General features: G+C 42.3%; 1 protein-coding gene across 1 annotated transcript in view; it reads left to right on the forward strand.

Annotated features, from left to right (window-relative positions):
- Nucleotides 1-22328, forward strand: part of TRIM71 (tripartite motif containing 71) — a 55466-nt gene that overhangs the window by 19738 nt on the left and 13400 nt on the right. Inside the window, exon 4 of the mRNA XM_005518980.2 lies at nucleotides 22101-22268. Coding sequence (XP_005519037.2) covers nucleotides 22101-22268 — 168 coding nt within the window. The remainder of the gene's footprint in view (nucleotides 1-22100; nucleotides 22269-22328) is intronic.

Consider the following 22328-nt stretch of genomic DNA (forward strand, 5'->3'; position numbering starts at 1 on the left):
TCGTGGTTCTGTGCAGAGATGTATAACCCTACCCAGCTCTCAGGTGGTTTCAGCTTGTGCTCTGGAACAAAGGCTCTGAAGTTTGGTTCTTAGATGCATTTTAAAGACAGTCTCTACCTCAAGGCAGTCTCTCTTAATGCATGCTGCAGGATTTGGTGTAGACTGGGTATCTTACTCCTAGAACAAAAGGAGTACTTTAAAAAGGTGTTTCCTCGTGAAAAGCTGGATTAAATAGGAAAACAGATTTGCAAAAAGTGGATTTAATAATTCTGACTCAATTTCTTCCAGACTTGAAGGGGTAGATTTCAATTTAATTGACTGATTTAATAAAAATTAGTGGCCTGACATCTGTTGGCTCTCAGCAGACTGAGAGAGGTCACAAACTGGAATAGGCTGTGCCTTTACTGGTGGCTTTAACAGTGCTGGCACAAGCTGACATGTACACTAGCTAGATTTGTCTTCAACCAAGAGAGCCGTGGAGCCCTTTGAATCCAAAAAAATCTTACAAGGAAGCTGGAGCTTTCTTCTCAGACTTCTCTTGAAAGGTGTGCAGTTCCCTGTCTGAAACGAGCTGCTAATGCCCTAAGACCTCTCTGATTTGAAACCCATGTCATGTCCCATTTTACAGCCTGTGCCTTTTCCCCTGCAGAAAAACAGGGGTCTGGGGGGTAGAGATGGAGATTAATGTATTACTGATCGGCCCTTGCTTTAATTTTCAGTTTGCCAAAAGCTGAGGAATTTTGAGTTTCTGTCATATTTATGCTGTGAGGATTGGTCTCACTGCAAAAACCCTGCACTTGGCCCATGTTTAGCTCTGTGTGCAGCCCTGTTCCTCTGGTGTGGGGTGGGAGGATAAACGCTCCCTGCACACAGCAGTAGTGTACAACTGGGGGAACGTCGGGGGCATTAACAACACCGTGTCAGCGCTAATAACCAATCTCCCCATTTTTGTTCCTCGTCACTGGAAGCTGAAGTTTGGCCTCCTCCAGCCCGGCCTCAGTGTCTCCAGCCCCTCAAAATGGAGGCTGTTTGCTGCTACAAAGGCAATGGGCGATGCTGTTGCCGGAGGGCGTTCCCTCGCCATCCCCTGGCTCCTCCAGGCGCTGGTTCTGCCGTGGCCCCAGCGAGCCGAGGGCGATGCTGCTGTGCCGGGGAGGAGGGGCGGCCCGGCCCCGCTCCTCTCTGCCCGGCTCGTCCTTCCCACCGCCGCCTTGTGCATCAGCACAGGTTTCTACACCTGTGGCAGTCCTCCTGTCGCTTCCCCATCGTCAGTACAGCGGGCTGTATCAGCCAGCTGAGCTGACTGATGAGCTGTCCGTCCTTTATAGACACGGAGGAGTTCTCAGGGCAGTCTTCACATCAGTTCTCTGCTGGCACCACGAGGTGCTGACGCTTGCTTGTCTAAACTGGGAGGGTGCTTGAAAGGGGGGTGGTGGTTCTGGAAGAGGCGGGTTTGCTTGGGTCAACCTTGGAGCTTTTGTGAAACCTCTGGTGTGTATTTGTGAACACGAGTCTGAGCTTGTACTGGGTGCTGCATCGTGGAATAGATAGATGCTTCATGTAAGTTCAGAATCTTTTTGGAAATAGAGCTGACTTCCCTTGACAGCATCCACAGTGCAGCCCTGGGGACTTGTGATTCTGCCTAAACTGGAAGAGAGAAGTGGTGTGGGATTGGGATAATTACCTGAAACTTGGAGCCTCTTGGGATTGAATCTCTTCTGTTTGATGCCATGAAACTACAGTACTAAACAGCTACTGCTTGCAGCAAACATTGAACCACGTGTACCTTCAGGTCCCAAGTATTGCCTGCAGTCAATTTGCTCTTTTTTTTTCTTCAGCACATTAAACTATGCTGCTAACAGAACAGAAGAGCAGTCTTTATCAGAAGAGACATTGGTCTACTGCATGAGCTGAACACAAAAGTCAGTGTGAAATCTGTAATAGAGGGCTCTTGCCTTGTCCTCAGTTTACCAAAGCCTTCTGCAAATACCCTCTTACAGTGGAGCTCTTTACACTTTGACTTGTTAAGTTGTAATCCTTTATCTTTCAGATTTCCTGCTTGTGTCTGGCACCAAAACTTTTCACCTGTCTTCTAATTCAATACTTGGGGTTTTTTTGAATGTGGCTTCAACGAACAAATATAACTTTGGGTGAAGGGAAGAATATTAATGTACAGTGTAACTGGGGCTTCTGTTCACTGTAAGGGTCTTTTGACCTGCTTATTAGTGGGGGCATTGTTCTGGTAAGCCATTCCAGGACCCATCCTGCCAGTCTTCTGCACAGGATTAATCATTTCCTCTTGACCTCCTGCTCTCTTTTCCTAACATGTTGCATTGATCAGAATCCTTAACTCACAAGTTTGCTCCTGTTTTTTAAAGAACAGGAGGAAAAGGAGGGGGGAAGGAATGCAAAGAAATTAGATATAATGTCTGCTGTTAACATTCTTAGTAAGCTTTATTCCTTTTTTCCTGCTTGACTCCTCCCTTCTCCCAAGAAAAGAAATCCCTTCCTGGTATGTATTAGCTCCAGATCTCAAGCATCTTGAGTGCCTCTGTTTCACTGGAATTACTTTTTTTGAGCATGCAACTTCCTGCAAGATCAGCTCTGCTTAGAAAGGTCACATTTAAAGCTTTACCTCACTGCAGCTTTCACAGGCTACTGATCTACCACATTAGAGCACTTGGTTAATCTTATCGGCAGTATTTCCATCATAGGCAAGGCAGTATCAAGAATACTGCATGTGACTCTTAATTTCCCTCTAGTGTTTTTTTTTAAGCCAGCAGAAGGGAAGGTATTTATGGGATCATATAGGGTTCCTCCTAGTAGAGAAAGCTGCGTGTTTGTCTTTACCCACATCTTCGTTACACCATTAAGGGAGCTGTTGACTTTAAGGCACAAGGGTCTGCTGCCAGCCAGTCCCAGATTGTATCAGTTACAGAAAGGAAGACTTGTTCTGTTCAAATCACCCGGGTCCCTGTATTCCCTTACTACCTGTCACTGGCAGCTGAACCAGACTTCACAGGAGTAGACCTCTCTAGAATTCAAATTTTACTTGTGCATGACCTAATTGTTCCAGCCCACTTGTGCCCAAGTGTGGTCTGGTTTTGAGAAGGCTGCTGCGGCTTGTGCTTCCTTTTCTAAGGTGTTAACAGCAGCTCCAAGGGAGAGAGTTAAGCTGAAGAAAGGCAGTGGGATAAAAGGAGTCTGTTTCCTGTTCTCATAGAACCTCTTTTCTGTGAGGCTGCATGTCAGAGGTAGTCTTCCATTCTTAGCCCTTGCTCAAGACTTCATCTCCTGGAAATAGATCGTTTAACCTGCCTTGTATCTCTGAGCAGTGATGCTGGCTGATAAGCTGTTCTAGGTGCAATGGCCTTGCTCAGATCAGAGGAATGCTAGATGTCTGTACCACTTCCCAGGAGTACTTTGTGCTACTCTGGGCTATCTGGGGATATCTTTGTACCCCAGTCGAGGCTCAGAATGGTTCCAAAGGGCACTGAGCCATGTGACTGACAATGCACAGATTACTGAATAGCAGAACTGACAAAGCTAGAAGCAGACCACGAGCCGGAAAGTAAAACTGGGTATAGTTATCCTGTCAAAAGCAAACTGATTGGAAGCTCTGTCTATGTGTAGTGATAAATTCATTGTCCTGTGGAGTGAGAGATCTGACTTAGCCCATCCACTAAGCCCATGGCACCTGAACATCAGACACAATAGCCCTTTGTTCCTGAAGCTGTGGGAATTACTAGCTTTTGTTAACTGCTGGTTTTGGAGGAATCTCCAAATTCCTTTTTGTTTCCTGCCCTGAGGAAGTCTTGTGGGACTGTTTTCCCAGTAAGAAAACTATGATGGCTTGTAATGTCTTCTTCCCAGAGCTGTGCGGTAGGACCAAGCAAAAAGGCCACATCACAAAGCAGCATTTTGCTGTCACAAAGAAATTGGGGGCAAGAATTCTGAGATAATACAGGATACTTGCTAGCAGAGGAAGCTCCACGTTTGTCTTTGCTGGCATCACTTTCGTTGTGTTGTTAGGCAAGGTGTTTCTAAAGAACACCTCTGTGAAGGTGGAAGCGGGTCTGTTGTCTGCTTGGTAATAGACAAAGCAAAACAAATGGCCTGCACTGAAGGCAGGTTCAGGCTGATAGCTCTGACACTGTGCATGTGTGGGCTGGAGCTCGGTGGAGGGAGCTGTGCATCTTTCCTGCTTCTCCTCTCAGAAGATCCCGTGGGCTGTGGGTGCTTTCAGCCATGCCCAAGACCTTGCATTAAGTAGTTTTTAGCAGCTCTTGGCCACCACACCCGAACATCTAGGCTATTGTCCCTGGCTGCTGCTGGCTGTTGTGCTCCCTTAGCATCTGGCTCTAGTGATAAGGGACGCAGTAGGGAAGATGAGGAGGAATGTGCAGCCACAGAAGGAGGCCTCTTGTTTCCCCCTGTTCCAGCTCCAAAGGTCTGTCTTCCTTTTCCTCAAGCTTCCTTGTAGAAGGCTACAAGGTCCCTTACTGCCATTGGTTGATATCAAATGGGGCCTCTTCAGTTGGGGTGTGGAAGGGGGTAGTTGCATAACAGTCTTCTCTTTTCATGTGTTATCTTGATGATTGTCTTGGCAGTTATTAGCCTTTTCGATCAGGAAAAATAAAATCTATTGACTTGTTTGTAAAGCTTCAGCTGTGTGGGCATACATACAGTTGTTTTCAGCATTGAGACTACATGCTTGCAAAAAAAAAAAAAAAATAGTGGTGATTCTCCAGGAGTTTTTTGTGAATGGTTTCAAGATACAAGATGTCTTTCCACTTTAAATTCGAAGTCCTGTATCCAGTTCCATTTACACATGGAGCTTTTTCTTTTCATGGAAAATTTCATGGAATTTTTTTCCCCCCACCCAGTATAAGCAGAGAAGATTTTTTCAGTTTCACATGGCAGTCAGAATAGGGCTGAGGTAGGATCAGGGCCAATCAGTCAGTCACACCTGCGTGATTCACACCTTATTCTATTCCACCCCCTTGCCATCTTCTGCTGAAGAGCACTTGACTGACTAGCTGCAGTGCTAGTCCAGCATTTGGCTCCTCACTCTGGTCCAGGGAGTACACCTGAACCCCCAAAGAATTCTAGGGCGTTGTCAAGTCTCATTTCTAGCTCAAAGAAACAGAACTCTCTTTTCAGGTAAGGAGGTGTCCCAAGTAGCTAGATTTTCTAAGTTTTTCTGGCAGAAGCTGTGTTAGTGCAGTATCCCAATATGCAGAAATAGCCTTATTTCCAGTTTGAAACCAATGTAATTTGGCAACTGGCCTGCTTGTATGAGAATTATTTTTTAAAACTAGAGATGCTTGAAAGAGCTATTTCAAGCAAGGCCTCTTTTATGCTCTGTACATCTTTTCTCAGAATGTGGTTGTGCACTGGCACAGGTTGCCCAGAGAAGCTGTGGATGCCCCATCCCTGGCAGCGTTCAAGGCCTGGTTGGATGGGGCCCTGAGCAGCCTGGTCTAGTGGAAGCTGTGTGCCTGCTCATGGCAGCAGGGTTGGAGCTAGATGGTGTTTGAGGCCCCTTCCAACCCAACCATTCTGGGATTCTATGGTCTTACACTCCTCTTGGAACCACGGAAGTCAGTACAGCAACAGCCATGAGAGTTAACTGAAGTAGCTTGCAGACCTGATGCAAGCTTTGATTTTCTCTTTTGGAGGGAAGATGTACAGTGGTAGAACCTATCCTCTGTCTGGGAAGCAGTGGGCACATTCAGGCCGCATGAAGTGAGGGTGATTCTTCCCTGGTGTCTCAGCAGTGAATTTCAGTTTGTGTGAGTAAACCAGAACACTAACCAAGAAAAAAAATCAGTTGTATTTTTCTCAGAATGGTCTTGATGAGAAATGTGTGCCTTCTGTAACAGAAGGCTTCTGGTTACTTGTTTTACTCCTTCAGTGCTACCTGAATTGAGTGCAGAAAGGATTAAGATTGGTGCCATCTGTATGTTTTGATTTGGCAAGTAGACTAAGTTTGAGGTTGCTTTCTCTAAGCAATTACCGGTGTGGTCTTTCAGCGTTCTATTGGTAGTATCTGTTATTAAAACAGATTTAAATAGTCTTTCACTTGTCTGAGATTGTTACACCCTTTGAAGAGAGAAGTCTTAGCAGAGTGGTTTAGCTCAGTGGACTGTCTGTAGCAGTCTGTATATTCAGAATATGTTATGTTTGTGCTGTCTCCGTGATCACAAAACTCTCCTAGAAAAAAAGGGGTGTGGGAGGAGAGGTGGTTCTGCTCATCCTTATCCACTAAGGTACATCTTAAAGGTGGTGTGCTTTTCACCTTGCTGGTGAAAACAGTGATTGCATATGAAAGAACCCTGACCAACTGGTTTACAGTTTACCATGTGGTTTACAGCACAGGGAGGTATTTTACTGAAGTTGCTAGTGCCAAATGACGGTTCTCTGAAAATGTTCTTCTTCCCCCTTCCTCATCAGAGGTTGTGGATATACAACTCAGTCCATGCCTAAAGTATCTGCTGTAGTTTAGTTTCTCACATGTGAAGAGCTGGCAGAGAATAATCCTGGGACACTGACATAGGATGGGGAGCTCTCTAAGTTCTGTTTGGAAAGCTTGTGCTGTTGTTACAAAGGGAAACAACAGCGTATAATTGTACTGCCCCGGCAATAACGCATCAGTTGTGTGACCCTCTTAGACTAAAGAAACTGCTTGAAGTTGCTTAAATACGCATAGAAATGTCTTAAATCCACCTAGAAATACCTGAGCAGCTGATTGCATGCAAACTGGTTTTCCCTGTGTGTGCTCAGCTGCTAATGGAGGCTGAGACACGCTCGCTCTTCAAGTGTCCCTTGGTCGGTCGGAAGCCCCTTTTGATACCTGTGCTGCCCTTTGCCAAGCAGCAATAAAACCAAACCCTTTCTAGGAACTTGGAAGCAGCCAGACCAGGACTCTGCACCTACCGTGCCAACATTCAGCTGAGCAGTTTATAAGGACCAGTTGGAAAAAGAGGGCAGTAGTAGATGAGGTTTAAGATCAGAGAAGCTGGAGAAAGAGAAAGTGGAGGCCAGTTGGTTACTTTGTCCTACCTCAGTAAAAAAGTAGTGGGAGTAAAGGTAGACTGAAAGTGTTGTTCTGAGTCCTTCATCTGAGGAAACATGAGCTCTAACTCAGATGTACTGTTTAAAAAAACAAAACAAACAACTAAGTAAACTTCTTTAAAGTGTAATTTCTAAAAACTGAACTCATCCCAGATAAAAAATGCAATATTCTAGTATTCTCTGCAGTGAATTAATTATGTTCTTAAATTCTGCTCGCTCTCACTGCTATATGATTAAAAGATACTTGAATGTTTCAAATGCTGGAGTCTCTTCTTTAAAGCTTGATAATTTAATATTAGTTATTTGCACTTTGGATTCACAGTGCAAATTTGGTTTAGAGAGATTAAAATTCGTTTACTCTTTGCCTGCAAGAATTTAAACTCTTCCTTCCCACCCAACCCCTTTCAAGGATAATATTCCACTGTGCCAGATTGCCCATATTGCCACCAGAAAATTGCTTGGACCACTTCTTACAAAATCAAAGGTCAACTCCATGCCTTGGTGGCAGCTGGGAAACTAATGATTTAATGCTGCTTTGACCTTTGGCTTCCTAGTCCGTTTGAGTCTGACCCAATGTTTTAATTTTCCAATACTGCTGGGCAGTTGGCTTTTGTCTGTTTCCAGATGTAACTTGCATATTGAGGCCTGTTACTGAAGTGAGAACAAAACAACAAAACATCTCAGCCTTCAAGGGGAAGGAAAAATAACAGCACCTACTTCTTATGCTGCAAAATACAGCTGTCTGATGCTTCCACAGCTAGCCAAGGTCAGGTTTAGAATAACAAAATGTGAATATTTGTCCCAACTTTCACATCTAAAGGACGTTAACAGCAGTCTTAGTGAAATGCTGCTTTTTCACATGTCTCTAGAAAGGAACAGAGGAAAAACAGTAGTTCTTTCCCCTCCATTCTACCCTCAATCTCTCAAATATTTTTTTTTTTCCACTGGAATAAAAGTGAATGTTTGTTCTGATACTGGGAAATATAGGAAAAAATGACCAGTTGTTTGTTGAAAACATGCTTGTCGTGGGTTAGGGAATTAAAAGAAGTGTAAAGTGGGATGGAAACCAGTGTTGATGTACCCCTTTATTGTGATTGGAAAATTCCTTCCCCCCCCCCCCGAAAAACAGCACTCCTCGAGAGTATTTTGTCATGGATTTTTGGTGTATACACAAGGTGAATAATGCATAAGGCTTTTGCAATACCGGTAATTTTGCTACCATTGCCAGTACCATTTGCATTTGCTGTTAATGGTGTGATAATGGTGGGGAAAGCACCCTGAGGTGACTCTTCTTTTCTTAATGAAAAGACTGCTGATCGTTTGGGAAGCTCCCCCTGGAGTGTACTGATGCATATGGAAGCTCCTCTTTGCCTGAAAGTGCAAATCCCTTGTTTTGCCTGGTCTGTGTGCCCACCACAAGCATCCATTGGACTCATTCCTGCCTGAACTATGCTGCAGCTCTCAGAGGTCAGAGCATACCCGGGCCTGTGTGTGAGAGGTTAGTTTTGCAGAGCAGATGGGCTCCTAAAACTTTTATGGTTTCCAGTCAAATCACCTCAAGCTGTAATCTCATTAAATCTTAAGTGAATCAGTGGGTCTGGTTATTACTTGAAAGCAGTGTTACAGGAAGTGATGTTCCTGATGCAGTAGGTCTGTCTTGGCAGTCAGCTCCCAGAGGTACTTGCCTGTGTGTGGCTCTTGAAGCTGCTCCCTTTACTTTAGTAGCAAAGGTGGTGTGTGGGGTGTAACAAGTTCACCTTTTGGTACAGCACAAAGGTAAGAAACGCAGCTTTTCCTGAAACCTGTGATTGTGTTAGCTTCTGGAGTTTAAATTCTCCCTTGCATTCTTAATCACACACACCCATTGCACTGTCCCAGTGCTCGTTTGTGTCTTAATATAAATTAACTATTACAAATTTAGGAAACCAGCGTGGTGTTTAATGCTGTGCACAGTTGCCAAGAGAACTGCATGACAGCACTGTCCAAAAGCCTGACCTCCTTCCTGTTTTTTAATTCAGCATAACTATCTTTGGGAGAAAATAGTACATAAAAGAATCTTCTGGAGGAAGGCAGGTAGCTTAATTGAAACTCATTTGATAAGCAGGATTGGCTCTAGTTTAATTGTCGTGTGCTTGGAAATCTGGTTAAGCATGTTTTGTGCCTGGATTGCAGAAAGGCTTTTTCCTCTTTAGAGAATAAACCTAATCTATGACCTCCTCATACTTGCTTCTTGGTAAACAGGGGACACACAGGACTAGTTTGGTAATACATAAAAAATTAATGATCATGGCATAACACGCAAGATTTGTGTACACAAGAGCGTTCATAAAAACACAACCTGCTGATTGTGCACAGATAAAATTTCTTCTGCCTTGCCTACCCACTTCCTCCCTCAGGATATGTGTGTGGTGTATGAGACCATACCTTGTGTTAACCCAGCCTTTCGGCTAGTTCATGTACCTAAACTTGCATCAAAGTCCTGCTGATCCTTGTCAGAAATGTCTTGTTTCTAATTTAGGTGTTTATGCTGCACTTGAACTGTAACTTAGAATTTAACTTCCTTAAAATTTTTGTGTCAGAAGAAAATGTAGATGGGTTTTTTTTTGTTTTGTTTTGTACTAAGACCAATGTGTATTTTTCTTTTCAAGAGCTGGGCAAAGGTTTAACCTTCTTAGCCATCCCTTCCCTCTTCTTTCTTCCTTTGGTAAAGTGAATCACATTCAAGTATTTCCCTCTAGTTCAGCCTGGATACCTTTTCTTCCCTTCACTGATATTTGAGCAAGTATCCTTTACATGTATTACATGTATCCTGATTTAAAGCTTAAACAAGGCTACAGTTAAAGTTTAGGTTAAGGCTAACTTGCCTGCACAATGTAGAAGCAATCTAAAACTAGTGGAATGTGAAACTGTGGATGCTTCAATTGAAATGACTGGTGCTTTCACTGAGGGACTCAAAGTATTTAAGCATTTTAAAAATTCAGAATGCTTTTAAATTCTTAAAAAGGTCCTTGAAACACAGTGCTCTGAGCCATGACAGGGTGGCATCAAACCACTAAAGTTTGGTTAGACCAAAGCTGTAATGCTCCTTAGCAGAATTGTTCTGGTGTTCGTAGAAATGCCACACTGTCTACTTGCCCCACAGGAGCGCCGTGGAATGGATTAAAAATAGTGCCTATCAATCATAACTTAAACCTTGACTGTGACAGAAGATCGTCCTCATTCTCCCCAAACTCAAGCTACCACTCAAGGATGGTGTCTATGGCACAGTGACAAAGTGTAGTTATTAGTGTTATTATCTGTAGGCACCTCACATCTGTCCTGCAGTTCGAAGCAGTCCCCAAACCATGCTGTCAGTTTCCACTTACTTGAATATTCATCCTGGAAAGCTTATCACTTCCCAGCATTCCCAAATTCAGAAGGAGAGCAATCTGAAGCCCTCTCCATGAAGAAAAAGGCTATTAGAATAGGACACTGTGCAGCTCTTAAATCTACAACAGAAATGCTGAAAGTACATTTTCAGGGATTAAAAAAACCCAAAACAACCCAAAACCTCCCACAATCAACAAAGACCACTTGGGGGGAAGAGGGGCTTTAAACTTGTTTGTACCTGTGTTTTAGCCACTTGGAAATAAGTATGTGGTGGGTAGGTAGTTCATTCAGACTAGGACATTCATTCAAAACCAGACGTTTTGCTTTTGCTCTGTTGTCAGAGAGGTAAAGGGGGATAAATAAAGACACACTTAAGTCCTGGTGGAAAATTTAAATTTTCATATATAAGTAAAAATTCTCTCACTTTGTCTTAATGGCTTGTTAAAAAAATTTTCTGTTGTCCATGTTCTTTTAGGGTGATGGAGAAAAAAATTATTCTGTGCAAACACTTTTGACTTCCTGGAACAGCTTTTCTTATTCTTAGATGTCTTTCCTTTATGATTTACAGTACCTTTTTTGGCTGTAACTACAGAGCTGTGTAATTATATGATAGATGGACAAGAATTTACTCATTCACTCACAAGGGATTAAAGAGTAACCTGCAGTAGTGTTTGTTATATGATTATTGAAATGCCCTGTGGCTGTTAAGACAGCTAGGTCTTCCAAAACAAACATTAAATACGAGAGTTCAGTTGGAAGTAATAGTGCACTAGCACCCATAGGATAACACTTGCATCAGGAGTCTTTCATAAAATGTGATTTGTATAATCCTCCTTAAAATTAAAAGGAGTTGTAACAAGCGTATTAATCTGACAAATGCAGTCTGACATTCTGTTCCAAGCAGCATAGCTTTGGTCCTCAAGGACAACATTGTTTCTCTGAATAAGATACTCCAGTGTATGTGCCAAGCCCTATGCTGGGAGCAGATAATGATTATTTTTGATGTGGATGCTACAATTTGATGGTGTTAGCTAAGGAAGCCTGTAATAATACACTTCCAGAAACTACTGGATTTGAAGCAAACCAATTTTGTCTTTTCTTTTAATGCCATCCAAATTTGGTTTTGTTTAATTAAGATTCCTCATTTATGAGGGATCCCAAATGAAACCTCAACATGTTGTAATTTTTTTTTTCCTGCTCTAAAACATGTGCACTTAAGCTAGTAAAAATTTTACACTTGCATATTTTTGGTGTGTTAGTCTTTCAAAGGATGGTGGTATAGGGGTAGAACTTGAATGTTTTTTGAAGATACCTTTCAAATGTTCACATTGGCTGTTTTGGTGAAGAAGGAAGTTCCCTTAAATGCCCTATTCTATAAGGACTTCATATGTGGGTATGTAGTTGTTGTAAAAATGCTTTTTAGGACAGAGGAAAGCAGAGGAGGTAAGGCAAACTACAGAATGGGCCAGTTCAGTGCTGCCTTTGTGCTTTCCACAAAAGCTGTTCCACATAAGCAATAACTAAAAACATTGCAGTATAAAACACTTGGAATGGGTTTATATGTCATTTTTCCCAGACAACCGTCTTGCCTGTATTTCCTAATAAAAGGCTATAGTTGGTCATATTTACTCTGACCTGAGTTTGATGTGCATATGGCACTGGTAGTAACTGGACTTGTTTAATAGGAATGGATTGTTTCACAATTAAAGAAGAAAAAATTTAACAGTTCCTGCTGTGGGGGTTCAATACCATGGCTGTTCCTGTTACAGCTTTTCCCTAAAGACAGAGATTTGAGAAAGAAGTGGGAGGAACAGCAGAACTGTGCTGTTCCTGTTAGATATCGGGGCTGCAGCAGTACCCAGAGCCTAATGCTGGCCTGGGGTGGGGAGGAGAGGAGAAAAGATGCCACTTTCTACCCCTTCCCCAGTCTGCTTTGCACGCTTAGCCAGCTGGAAGTTTACCACTGAGAAAACGCAGGGAGGAGGAATTCCTTCCTCTAGTATCCCAGGTGGTTGGCTTATGTCCTAATGGGTAAATTGCTTTTATTGTTATTTGCTTTTACTGCACATAAAAACAGAACCATAGCAATCCTATGGAAGTTTAAACGAAATTTAGACCTGATAGGGGTATTTAATGTTTTGCATATGTAAAAGTCTAGTTCTCATTGCAAGCAACCTAATCCTCCATCGGTAATTGCTGTGCTATCTCTGCGGGGATATTCACTCCCGTGGGTCACTCTCTGGAGAGCTGATACTGGGAAGCAGGGGAGGAGGGACAGTGTCTTGTACAAGTTATGTGGAGATGCATTTGTCTTCCTTCCTAACACAAGTATTCCTTTTAAAATCTATAAGAAGCTTTTTTCAAAATTATGTAGAGATGGTGTAATGTTATTAAAATTACTTGAACAAGTAATCAGTACGGAGATAAACCCCCCTAAATAATATGTATGTACCTGAAGATTAGAGATTAAACATGTTGAGCTGCTACCTACTGCTGGTTTTATGTTCATGTTACTTCCATGTAAAAATTATCTAAAACTGTAAACATGTAAAAACATTATCTAAAACTTATACATTCTTGAGCACTGTTCTCTACTAATTGTTTTGTCTCTGGGTTGCTGTGCTTTTCCTCTGTGATTATTGTCAGTATGGCCACATAAGCAAGGGGGGAGCAAGGAGACAACAAAACTGCAAAGTGGGCTCAGCATTCATGCTTACTTAGTTTTTCAGTATTCCCCAGCTTCTGCAGTTTGACTTAGAGGGTATTCATGTGGCGCTTCAGCTGTGGGAGTTTTCAAATACATACTTTCAATCTTTTTTTTTTTTTTTTTTTCCTTTGTACCAAATGAGTACTAGATGATGTAGCTGAAGCATTACGCTGTGTGAAAGAGTAAGTCCAAACTCGTGTTCTGAAGAAATACTTTTCTGAACCAAGATTTCTAGAGCTGCTTAAAAAAAAAAAAAAACAACAAAGGAAAAAACAGTCCCAGCCCTGCCCCAAAACCTCACATGAAATAAAAAATTTTTAAAAGCCCAGAAAAACCTCTGAAGTAGAACCTATCACAAAGTTCAAACAGATAAAGTGGAAGTTTATCTGGATAAATGCGTTCTTTCTTCTCATACTCAGTTTTTCCCTAGCAGCTGAACATTTTGAATTTAAGAGATCTAGCCCGAGAGGCTTCCTGACCCCCCCAGAGAAGCCCTCTGACAATATTAATGGGAATCAGTTGCATCAAAGTGAATTTTGTTAGGGTAGTGGTGGATTGCCTAGGGACTAGTTGTATAAGAATGAATCCTACTCAAGACTTGTTTGTGGTGGGATCAGGGAGGTCTCTCTGTCAAACTGCGCACAACCCATCTGCTTAACATGTTGTTTCTCAATTGGTTTGTCCTCAGCATGAAGACTAGCTGCCCTTGAGTGAAATCTGGGGACTTCAGGGTTGTTTGCTTCTCTTCCCACTCCCTTCCGAAATAATGTTTGTCTCCAGTTTATTGAGAGACAAAAACTTTCTATTTGATTGCGAGACATATAATGGCATCCTTGCTGTCATACTTCCATGTGAAGATCAACAGTTGCCAAGGACCTGAACAGAGAAAGTGTTTTCTGCACTGGTGTGGGAACAGCATGGGTTTGAGGAATATGGATTTTGAGAGGTGAAGCCTGTACTGATGGTAGTCACAGAGCTGACACAGGAGCCTTGTGTGTACCCTGATTCTTAGTCCAACCCTTTCTGTGCGTAGAAGGAAAATTTTCAAAAGCTCTTACAATGTGTGGGAAAGGGGAGAACATGTTACGTAAGGAGTTTGTAGAGATGTTAACATTTGGTTCTCTCCAAAACACAAAACACCTTGTGCAACAGCAAAGAAGTTGTCAACCTGTTGCTGTTTTACAGCATCATTGAAATCATGGCCAAGCTTTGGATCAGAACTTTTAAGACAGGTTTTCAGAGAGCTGAAGGGTTTACTGAGTCTCAGTGGAGGATTTGCAGGGACACTGACAGCAGTGCCTTGGACAGATGGGCTTCAAAGTAGAACTGTCCTGACCCACTCTCAGCTACCACAGCAGGCTATTTATTAGCTTGCATGCTTGAACTGTTGAATATTTAGATCCACCCACTGTCCCCTGTGCCAAGACCACCCTGCTGCTACTCATGTCATGCAGATTTGGCACAGAAGCTGCATTTAAACAGCTAATGAGTTGTATGTTGAAGGACAGGCTGGTCTCCCCTATTGAAATCTGTGAAAGAGCTGTGACTTATCTTGGGCTGAGTAATCTACTAGCTACTGATAGCATTGCATCTTTCTCTAGACTGGCTACTTTACCTGCTTCCATGTTGAAACAGATGTTGTGACTTTTTAAAAAACAAAATATAGATTTTTCTTTTTTTTTTAAACTCCAGACAACTTACTTAAAAGAAAATTGCTGAAGTCGACTTGCCACTATGTAATAATTAAACAATAGTCCACTGTGGGATAATTATACCTGCATCACCTCAGTATTAACATAAAATAGTATTAAGCCTTGCTCATCCCTATTTAGGAAGAATTGGACCAATGAGTTAAGTTGGAAGCAAGATGCCCTCTCCATCAGTAACTGGAATCTCTGAGGTGGTGAGTTAGATCAGCTGACTGAGTTACCTAGTACCGGAGCTTTTAGAAAGGTGATGAGATGGGCAAAGTCCAGTGACTGGTGTGGTGCTCCCTCCATAATCAGAGTGGATCAGTGGGGGCGTAGTGCATCTGGAAGAGGTGAGAGCTGCAGTGCCAGGTGAGTGCCTGGAACCAGAAGCTGCAGGCATCACATGAAGTTTCATTTGTAAGATTTTAACTTAAAACACAGAGGATGCAATTTCGTAGTAGGCTGGAGCCAGCAGATCCTTAAAACAGCTTTGTCAAAGGTGTGACTTCCTGTCTCCTGGCCCGGCTGGCAGCCTGTTGTCACACCATTCCAGTGATCATGTGGCCTTCAGACTGAAGTGGAACTTGATTGTCACTTCTACCCCAAATCCATTTAAATTTGCAAATGCTGTTTGTGTTGGCGAAGGCAACTTAAATGGTCTCTGCTCCACTCCCAGCTGACTGTTAATACCTACTGGGTGTTCCAAAAGTGATTAATGTGGCTATGGTCTTTCAAAAATCTTTGCTTTTAGCCTGGATGGTTTGACTGACTCAGTGCTGTCACCTCTCTAAAATAAATAGCTGTTTTTACTGGCTTCATGACATCACAGGAGAATTGAAGAAGGTAAACATTAGGAATTTTAAGGGTATAGTAGTCTGTTTAATTTACCAGCCTGTTTAACTTGCTTCCAGTTAGATACTGTTCTCTTCCAGTTAGAACTTGAGACGAATGCTATCAGTGAGAAGATTTACACTGATTTCCAGCTGTGAGGTTGGCAAAGTACCAGAGAGTTGTCATCAAATGTCTCTATGCCCTTAATTATGGGTTCTTCCCCCTTCCCTGTGCTGATCCTACTGATCTTCTGATCCCAGGCTCAGCTGATAAAAATAGTTTATTCAAAAATGAATTTTATGCTTTTTGTGAAGATACCCAGATCTTTTCACTGAGACTGAATCAGTAAAGAGAGGGAGGTAAGAGCAAGGCAGGGGGAGATTTAGGGCTTCCTTGCAGAGTAGCTGTCAGTTTAACTGTGGAGTGAAATGACAGCCTTGAGCTGTGTGTGGTTTCACATTTGGGGTTTTATTTGTGAGCTTCCTTCCCCTCTTCATGTGCTGGGCCAAGAGATACCTGTGTGGCTAAGAAACGAGGAACAGAACCCACTGGAGCATGTGGGGAAGGGAGGGTATTAACACTAGTGCTGGAAAAAAAGCGTGTGGAATTACAGCTTTATTTCCTATAAACAGACTTGCATGAGCCAAGTCATCTGTTAGCTGGACTTTTATTATTCCAGGTGGGATAGGGAAATCAAGGTGAATTTAATAGAAGGGGGCTGATTGATCCTCTTGCACTTGATGAATTTCTAAATGGACCAAAACCCACCTCTGTTCATCCAAGCAGCAAAGGAAGGTAATAGTAAACTAGTTTTATTGTTGCCACTTGGTACAGCTACCTGTGCGTGTTGCATGCCCTGTGTAGGACACAGCTGTAACACTTCAGAGTGCCCGTCTTTTGTAGAAATTTTGTAATTACAATTTTGAGCTAAGTTCAAGAAGTAACTCTTCTCTGCTGTGGAGACCTTCTGGAGTTGGTGTGCAATTTCCCATTACCCACCGTATGCAGAGAGGAAGATGGGTGTTAAGCCAGCCCCTTCTACACCAGAGCATCAAGTTAAAATACAAGTTCTAAGAGCAATTTGATCATTAACTGGTGTCTCTGAATGCCAGATGTTTAAAGTATACTGAGAAATTGCCTGTAGTTCTGATGTGTCGTGTGGTTTGCCCACGTCTTCAGTCCTGATATTTAGCACTCAAATTTCAAATTAAGGTTCCTAAAATACTACTTTCATCATGGTGTGAATCAAGTTGTCACAAATTGCCAGTGAGGTGGAAACTAAGGACCAGTTTCCTACAGAGTAAAAAAAATAACTATTTTTGCTTAAACCTGCAACAATTACCTGTCTCAAACTCTACACCACTCAGGAGGACTAGTTAATTTGTATACTGTTAAAAAAAAAAAAAAATTAAAAAAAGAAGTTCTGCATGCAGGGAAGCAGCTTTTTCTTCAGGGAGGGAGGGAAGCAAAAGGTAAAAACAACCCCACAGTGCTGAAGAAATAGGACCAAAATTCATTGGAAAATTGCTTTATACTAAACTCAGTCATCTAAGCCTTACATACTACCTAACAAAGCCACTGGTGTTTGAGTTACTGTCAAGGGAACATGATAATAAAACACCTTTAGTAATGGAAAACTTTAACTATAGTAAGATTTTTAAATTTGTTTTTATCATGAAGTCAGCCTAAGTTAACTTATAAGTACCATACTGAAACTTTTCCAAAAGTAGAAACCAAGAGGCTACTGTTTTGTCTGTAGACTTCTTTTATTGTTGGTTAAGATTACAGGGTAGCTTTTTAGAGCATCAGACTTTCATTTTAGAAATAATGTGACCTTATGTTTTGTTGCCTTGTACAAATTCTTAACATTGTAGGCTTAAATAAAATCCTTGCAAGATACTAAAATGTCATGGCAGAAAACAAATTTTTAATGTGATTAGATTTCCCATGCTTTATTGTACATTTGCATGCACATGTGCTCTGAAAGTGAGAGAAATGAAGTGTTGGCAAGCTGGGAGGAGAAGGGCACCGTGAGTATTGCTGAAAGAACATTTATTCAAACAGTGTAAGGATAAGCCTCCTCAGATGCTGTTTCTGCTGAATTCTCCTCTGTCATGGTCCCTACTACATTCCATTGCTTTTGTCTGGGGCTTGGTATTTGGGAAATTTTGGTGAGGGCTGGAAGAGGTGGGGGGGCACGCTGGAAGCTGGTCAGCAGTGAGGAGAGAAGGGCTGGTGTGGGAATTGTGGAGTGGGGTCAGGGTTTAACTTTAGTGGCCATTCATCAGATGATGATTGATTGCTGTGCAGTCCCGGGGGACGTTTAACAACATCTCCGCCCATCCCCCTGCCCCCTTTGAAAGCAGATGGACCAAAAAATGGGGAGAGCGACACCCAGGAATTCCTGCTGTTGTAAAATGTTTTTACGGTGCACTGTACAGCCTTTCCTGAAGCAATCACATTTATGGCCTTGCTGTTGTATTTCTTGGGCTGCTGTGGCTGTAAAAGATGAATAGCCCTGTAACATGGTTCACTGATTCTGTTTAAATTGAAGTAGGCTCCCTTTATTGTTTTGTGTCTAAAATTGTATGCCACCAATTCAGGAAATATTTCCTGTTTGGGAAATAATCAACCCATAGCTGATTTATTTTAAAATAAATCACTTTTAACTATCTCTAAAACTAGTCCCATCTTCCTTCTGATTTCTCTTTTCACTTAATTCTGGTGGAAATTCTAAAATACTAATTAATGTAGTAGAACAGTTTTAAAAAAGAAATAAAAGCTCCTAAACTTGCTTATTAATCTTTTCCCCCTATAGGGTGTTGTAGGGCACTAGTTTTTATCTTTAAAACGGTATTTTAACTTAATTACTTAATAATTACAACAGAAAGAAACAATTCATTAAATGCAATTTACACAGATTATAAATTTCTTTGAAAAGAGAAATCTGTCTTTGCTTTTGTACTTCTTTCCCTGCTGCCCATCAGAGCATTCATGTGGTTTGGAAAAACCAGCAATGTTTGAAGGTGTTTGCTTATAAACCAGTTTTTCCCATGTTTGGGTAAATAGTGAAATTAACCAGACAATAGTTAATTTACAGCCTGATGGATCTTTTGGCTGTATCATCTCTGCCTCTTCAGATAGGGAAGGGGGGAAAATTTTTAGGACTTTCCTTTGAGGCACTTGTTTTGGTTTTTCGTTTTGTTGGAGCTCCTGTTTTGGTTTGGGTTTATTTGAGGTGGTGTGGAATTTTTTAACTGAGTCTAAGCTGATGTCCACTAAGGAAGACTTAGTCTTATTCCTCCTTTCCCTCCTCCTACTACATCCACACTTCAAGACCAGCCCTGTTATTTGTCCTGTGAGGAGCAGGGAGGGAGCACTGGGATGCTGCAGTAGCAGTGAGATGTGGGGAGCCCATCTCACATTGCTGAAACTGGAAGAAGGGGGCTCTGCCAGCTTTGGGTGCGCTGTATGTGCTGCATCAGTTCTGAACTGAGAACACAGCTGTGCATTGTCCTACACCTATCCTCAGTATGATTATCCTTTTCTTTCCCCCCCCACAAGGAGTTGCTTTTTTGAGGGATGGGGGGAAAGGGGAGCTCTGGCTCCCCCTGCCCCCCTCTGTTTAGAACCAGGCATAGAAACTTAATCTAGCAGTATGTGACCTTTGTGGCCATGACCTAGGGACTGGGATGTGAGCAGGCTTGAGCTTAACAACAAACTCCGGGCCGTGGCTGCAAGCACAGGCAAGTTGGATGCTGTGCCCAAGCCCCATCAGCCCAGCTGGCACAAAGCCCCTGCACAGCCAAAGACTTTCCAGCTCTGTTCTCTGGGAGTGTGCCCCCTTTGCTGGGCAGAGCTGATGTAGAGCCTGCTGGGCACTCCTGACCAGTGTGTGTGACACTGACCACAGGAGGAGAGCTGCCCTTGTACCCCTGCCAAGTCTGGGGGGTTCTCTTGTTGTCTTTGTGCCCAGAAAGGAGTTTCTGGGGAGTTGTTAGTCCACCTTGAAGCTGACTCCACCTTCAGTGCTTTTCTGGTGGCTAGCTCCCCTCCCCACAGAGAGCACACGGGACTGTGCATTTGTGATTTTCCCCTCTTGTGTACTTAAGGTAAAGTGCAGTGATAGAGATCAGACCAGCATATCTACCTCATTTTGCCCAAGCTTGCTAACTCTTTTGCTCTCTGTTTTAAATCTAGGTTGTTTTTACCTTTTTTGTTTTATTTGTTTGACTAAGAAAGAAATGAATAAGACCTTATCAATGGCTCTGTAGTACTTACCCAAGACCTTCCCCTGCCGTGTCCTGTGTAATCTCCTTATTTCCTAAATGAGAATATGGTTCTTGTCACTCTTCATTCTAAATTCAGGAGTGATGTTTCCCACCACATTTTGGTGGGTGGCAGGAGGTAGCTGAACAGTTTAAGCTTGGTTTTTTCATTGGCTTGAACAGCTGGGTGTCTCTTTTACCCAGTGGCTGCTGTTACCTTGCAGCAGGAGTGGACTGAGCTTTTGCTTCTGGTATTGAGTATTAATAGTAACCTAGTAATAGATTTAACTTGCTTCTGGTCTTCTGTTCATATGGTCACCATTTTCTTTTCAGCTGCTCTGCTTGACTGAGGCCCCAAATCCCCGCTGTATGTTTTTAAAGTATATCAGATTCATATGACTTAACTTGATACCTTGTCTTGGTTTTCATTCTCTCTCAACTTCTCAGTTGTTTAAGTGGAGTTATTCAGCAACATGTAATAAGCATTCCCTGTAATTTCAACAGAAAAGGAATTTTGTTTGCAAGTGAACATTGTATACATATTTAGACAACCGCAGTGTAAGGACAAGCATCCCTCTAGTTGAGCAGGACGATGTGTTTGAACGATGTATTTCAGACCTAAGGCATTTTTTACTTGGGGAAAATGGCAATCTGAGACACTGCTTGAGGGTTTAGTGTTTGAACAGAAGCAAACATAAGCTTGTTCCAGTTTCCCTACAGCAAAATTTAATTTCAGAGGAAAAAAAAGAGGCAGATCTTAGTAAAATCTGACATGTGCACAGGAACACACACATACCCCTTTGAGAAATTAATCCATATACCACTTCAGCTGTTGCGCTTATAGGAGCTTAAAATGTCACTTTATGCAGCCCAGGCAATCCAAGGGAGTCACCTGTCCTGTCCTTCCCCTTGCTTTTGAGGGAGAAGGGAAAGGGGGATGTTAAGCACCATATCAAGCTGGAGTTGGGAGTGGCTGGATGACAGCTGGGAGAAGACAGGCATATCAAACACTTGCCCAATCTTTGTTCTGCTCTTGCTCCTTTCTGTGAGGTAGGCTTCAAATATCTGGTGATGGAAAAGTTGTTCTTAATAGGAAACCTTGTGCCATTGTACTGTTCCATGGTAATAGACATTTTTAATTATTACACTGTAAGAAAAATAGTGTGTGTAGTTAGCAGCAAGACTTGAATATGGAATTTTCTTATGTTGGAGTATTGTGCTCCTTCATTTGCATCTTTGGAAACAAAAACTTAAGAGAGCCGATTTCTGCTTCCCTCTAAGAAAACAGGCTTCCGTGGAAAGTTGCTGTTTCTGTGTGTTACTTCCCTCTACTGGATGGAATGGGAGCAGCTACAGCTGATGAATGGATCCAGCTTTCTAGGCTAGCATCTTGGTCTAAGTTGTGATTTGAATACAGGGTTTGGAAGTGCTTTGTGTGCAGAATGGGGATTTAGTGGTTGCCACAGGTCACTCTAGCATTCAGATCCTCTGATTGGGCATGACAAAGTTCCAGTCTTGTTTTCCAACTCAAGCACCTCAAAGCATCACTAGCATAGAAAACACTGTCATAGCAAAGGTTTTTTGCTTTGTTGATGGAAGTGGCAGGGGGGAGTTTTGCCTAATATTGTTACTGTCCTGAACGTAAGGAATTTGCATATTTTGAAAAGAGAGGATGGTTCTTGGCATGCATGGTTGGTTTTCCCCTTGTGAGCAGTGGGAGTGCTGGTGTTGCAGCTCTCCAGTGTATTGATTATTGAATGGCCCATTTAAGAGAACTTGGTGTTTGTATTTGCAGGAAAAGTCTTCATCTGAAATTTGCCATAGATGCCATCTCCAATCTGTAAGTGTTGGCAGATGGCTTCCGCTCTTAAGAGGAGCTGATGCGGACACTCTTCCTAGTATTGTATTGCAAAGAAAACAATGACACTTCCATCCAACTGTTATGCATGATTTGGAGTTTACTGGGAAGGATAGCTGTGGAGAAGCTATTGTGAACTCTTTGCCCATTGCTGCTGCCTCTAACCATCTCCTTTTCAGTTGAGCTTTTGGATTTTTTTATATTTTTGAAAAATTTTTTTTTACACATCCTGACTCTGTTTTCTTTTTGATTCTTCTCTATGTAGTGAGATTTTTTTTTTTTTTTCCTCCTTCTTCCAGGTACTGCATTTCTACTGTGATACCTGTTCTGTCCCCATATGTCGGGAATGTACCATGGGACGACATGTGGGTCACAGCTTTATCTACCTCCAAGACGCCCTACAGGACTCCAGGACTCTCACCATTCAGCTCCTGGCAGATGCTCAGCAAGGACGACAGGCTATTCAAGTAAGATACTCCCAACTTGTATACTTTATTTCCCCCTCCTTCTTCTCCCCCCTCTCCCCC

The sequence above is a fragment of the Pseudopodoces humilis genome, chromosome 1, assembly GCF_049639895.1.
Source record: "Pseudopodoces humilis isolate 2021_Gansu_Grassland_sample_001 chromosome 1, ASM4963989v1, whole genome shotgun sequence".
In the NCBI taxonomy this organism is placed as follows: Eukaryota; Metazoa; Chordata; class Aves; order Passeriformes; family Paridae; genus Pseudopodoces; species Pseudopodoces humilis.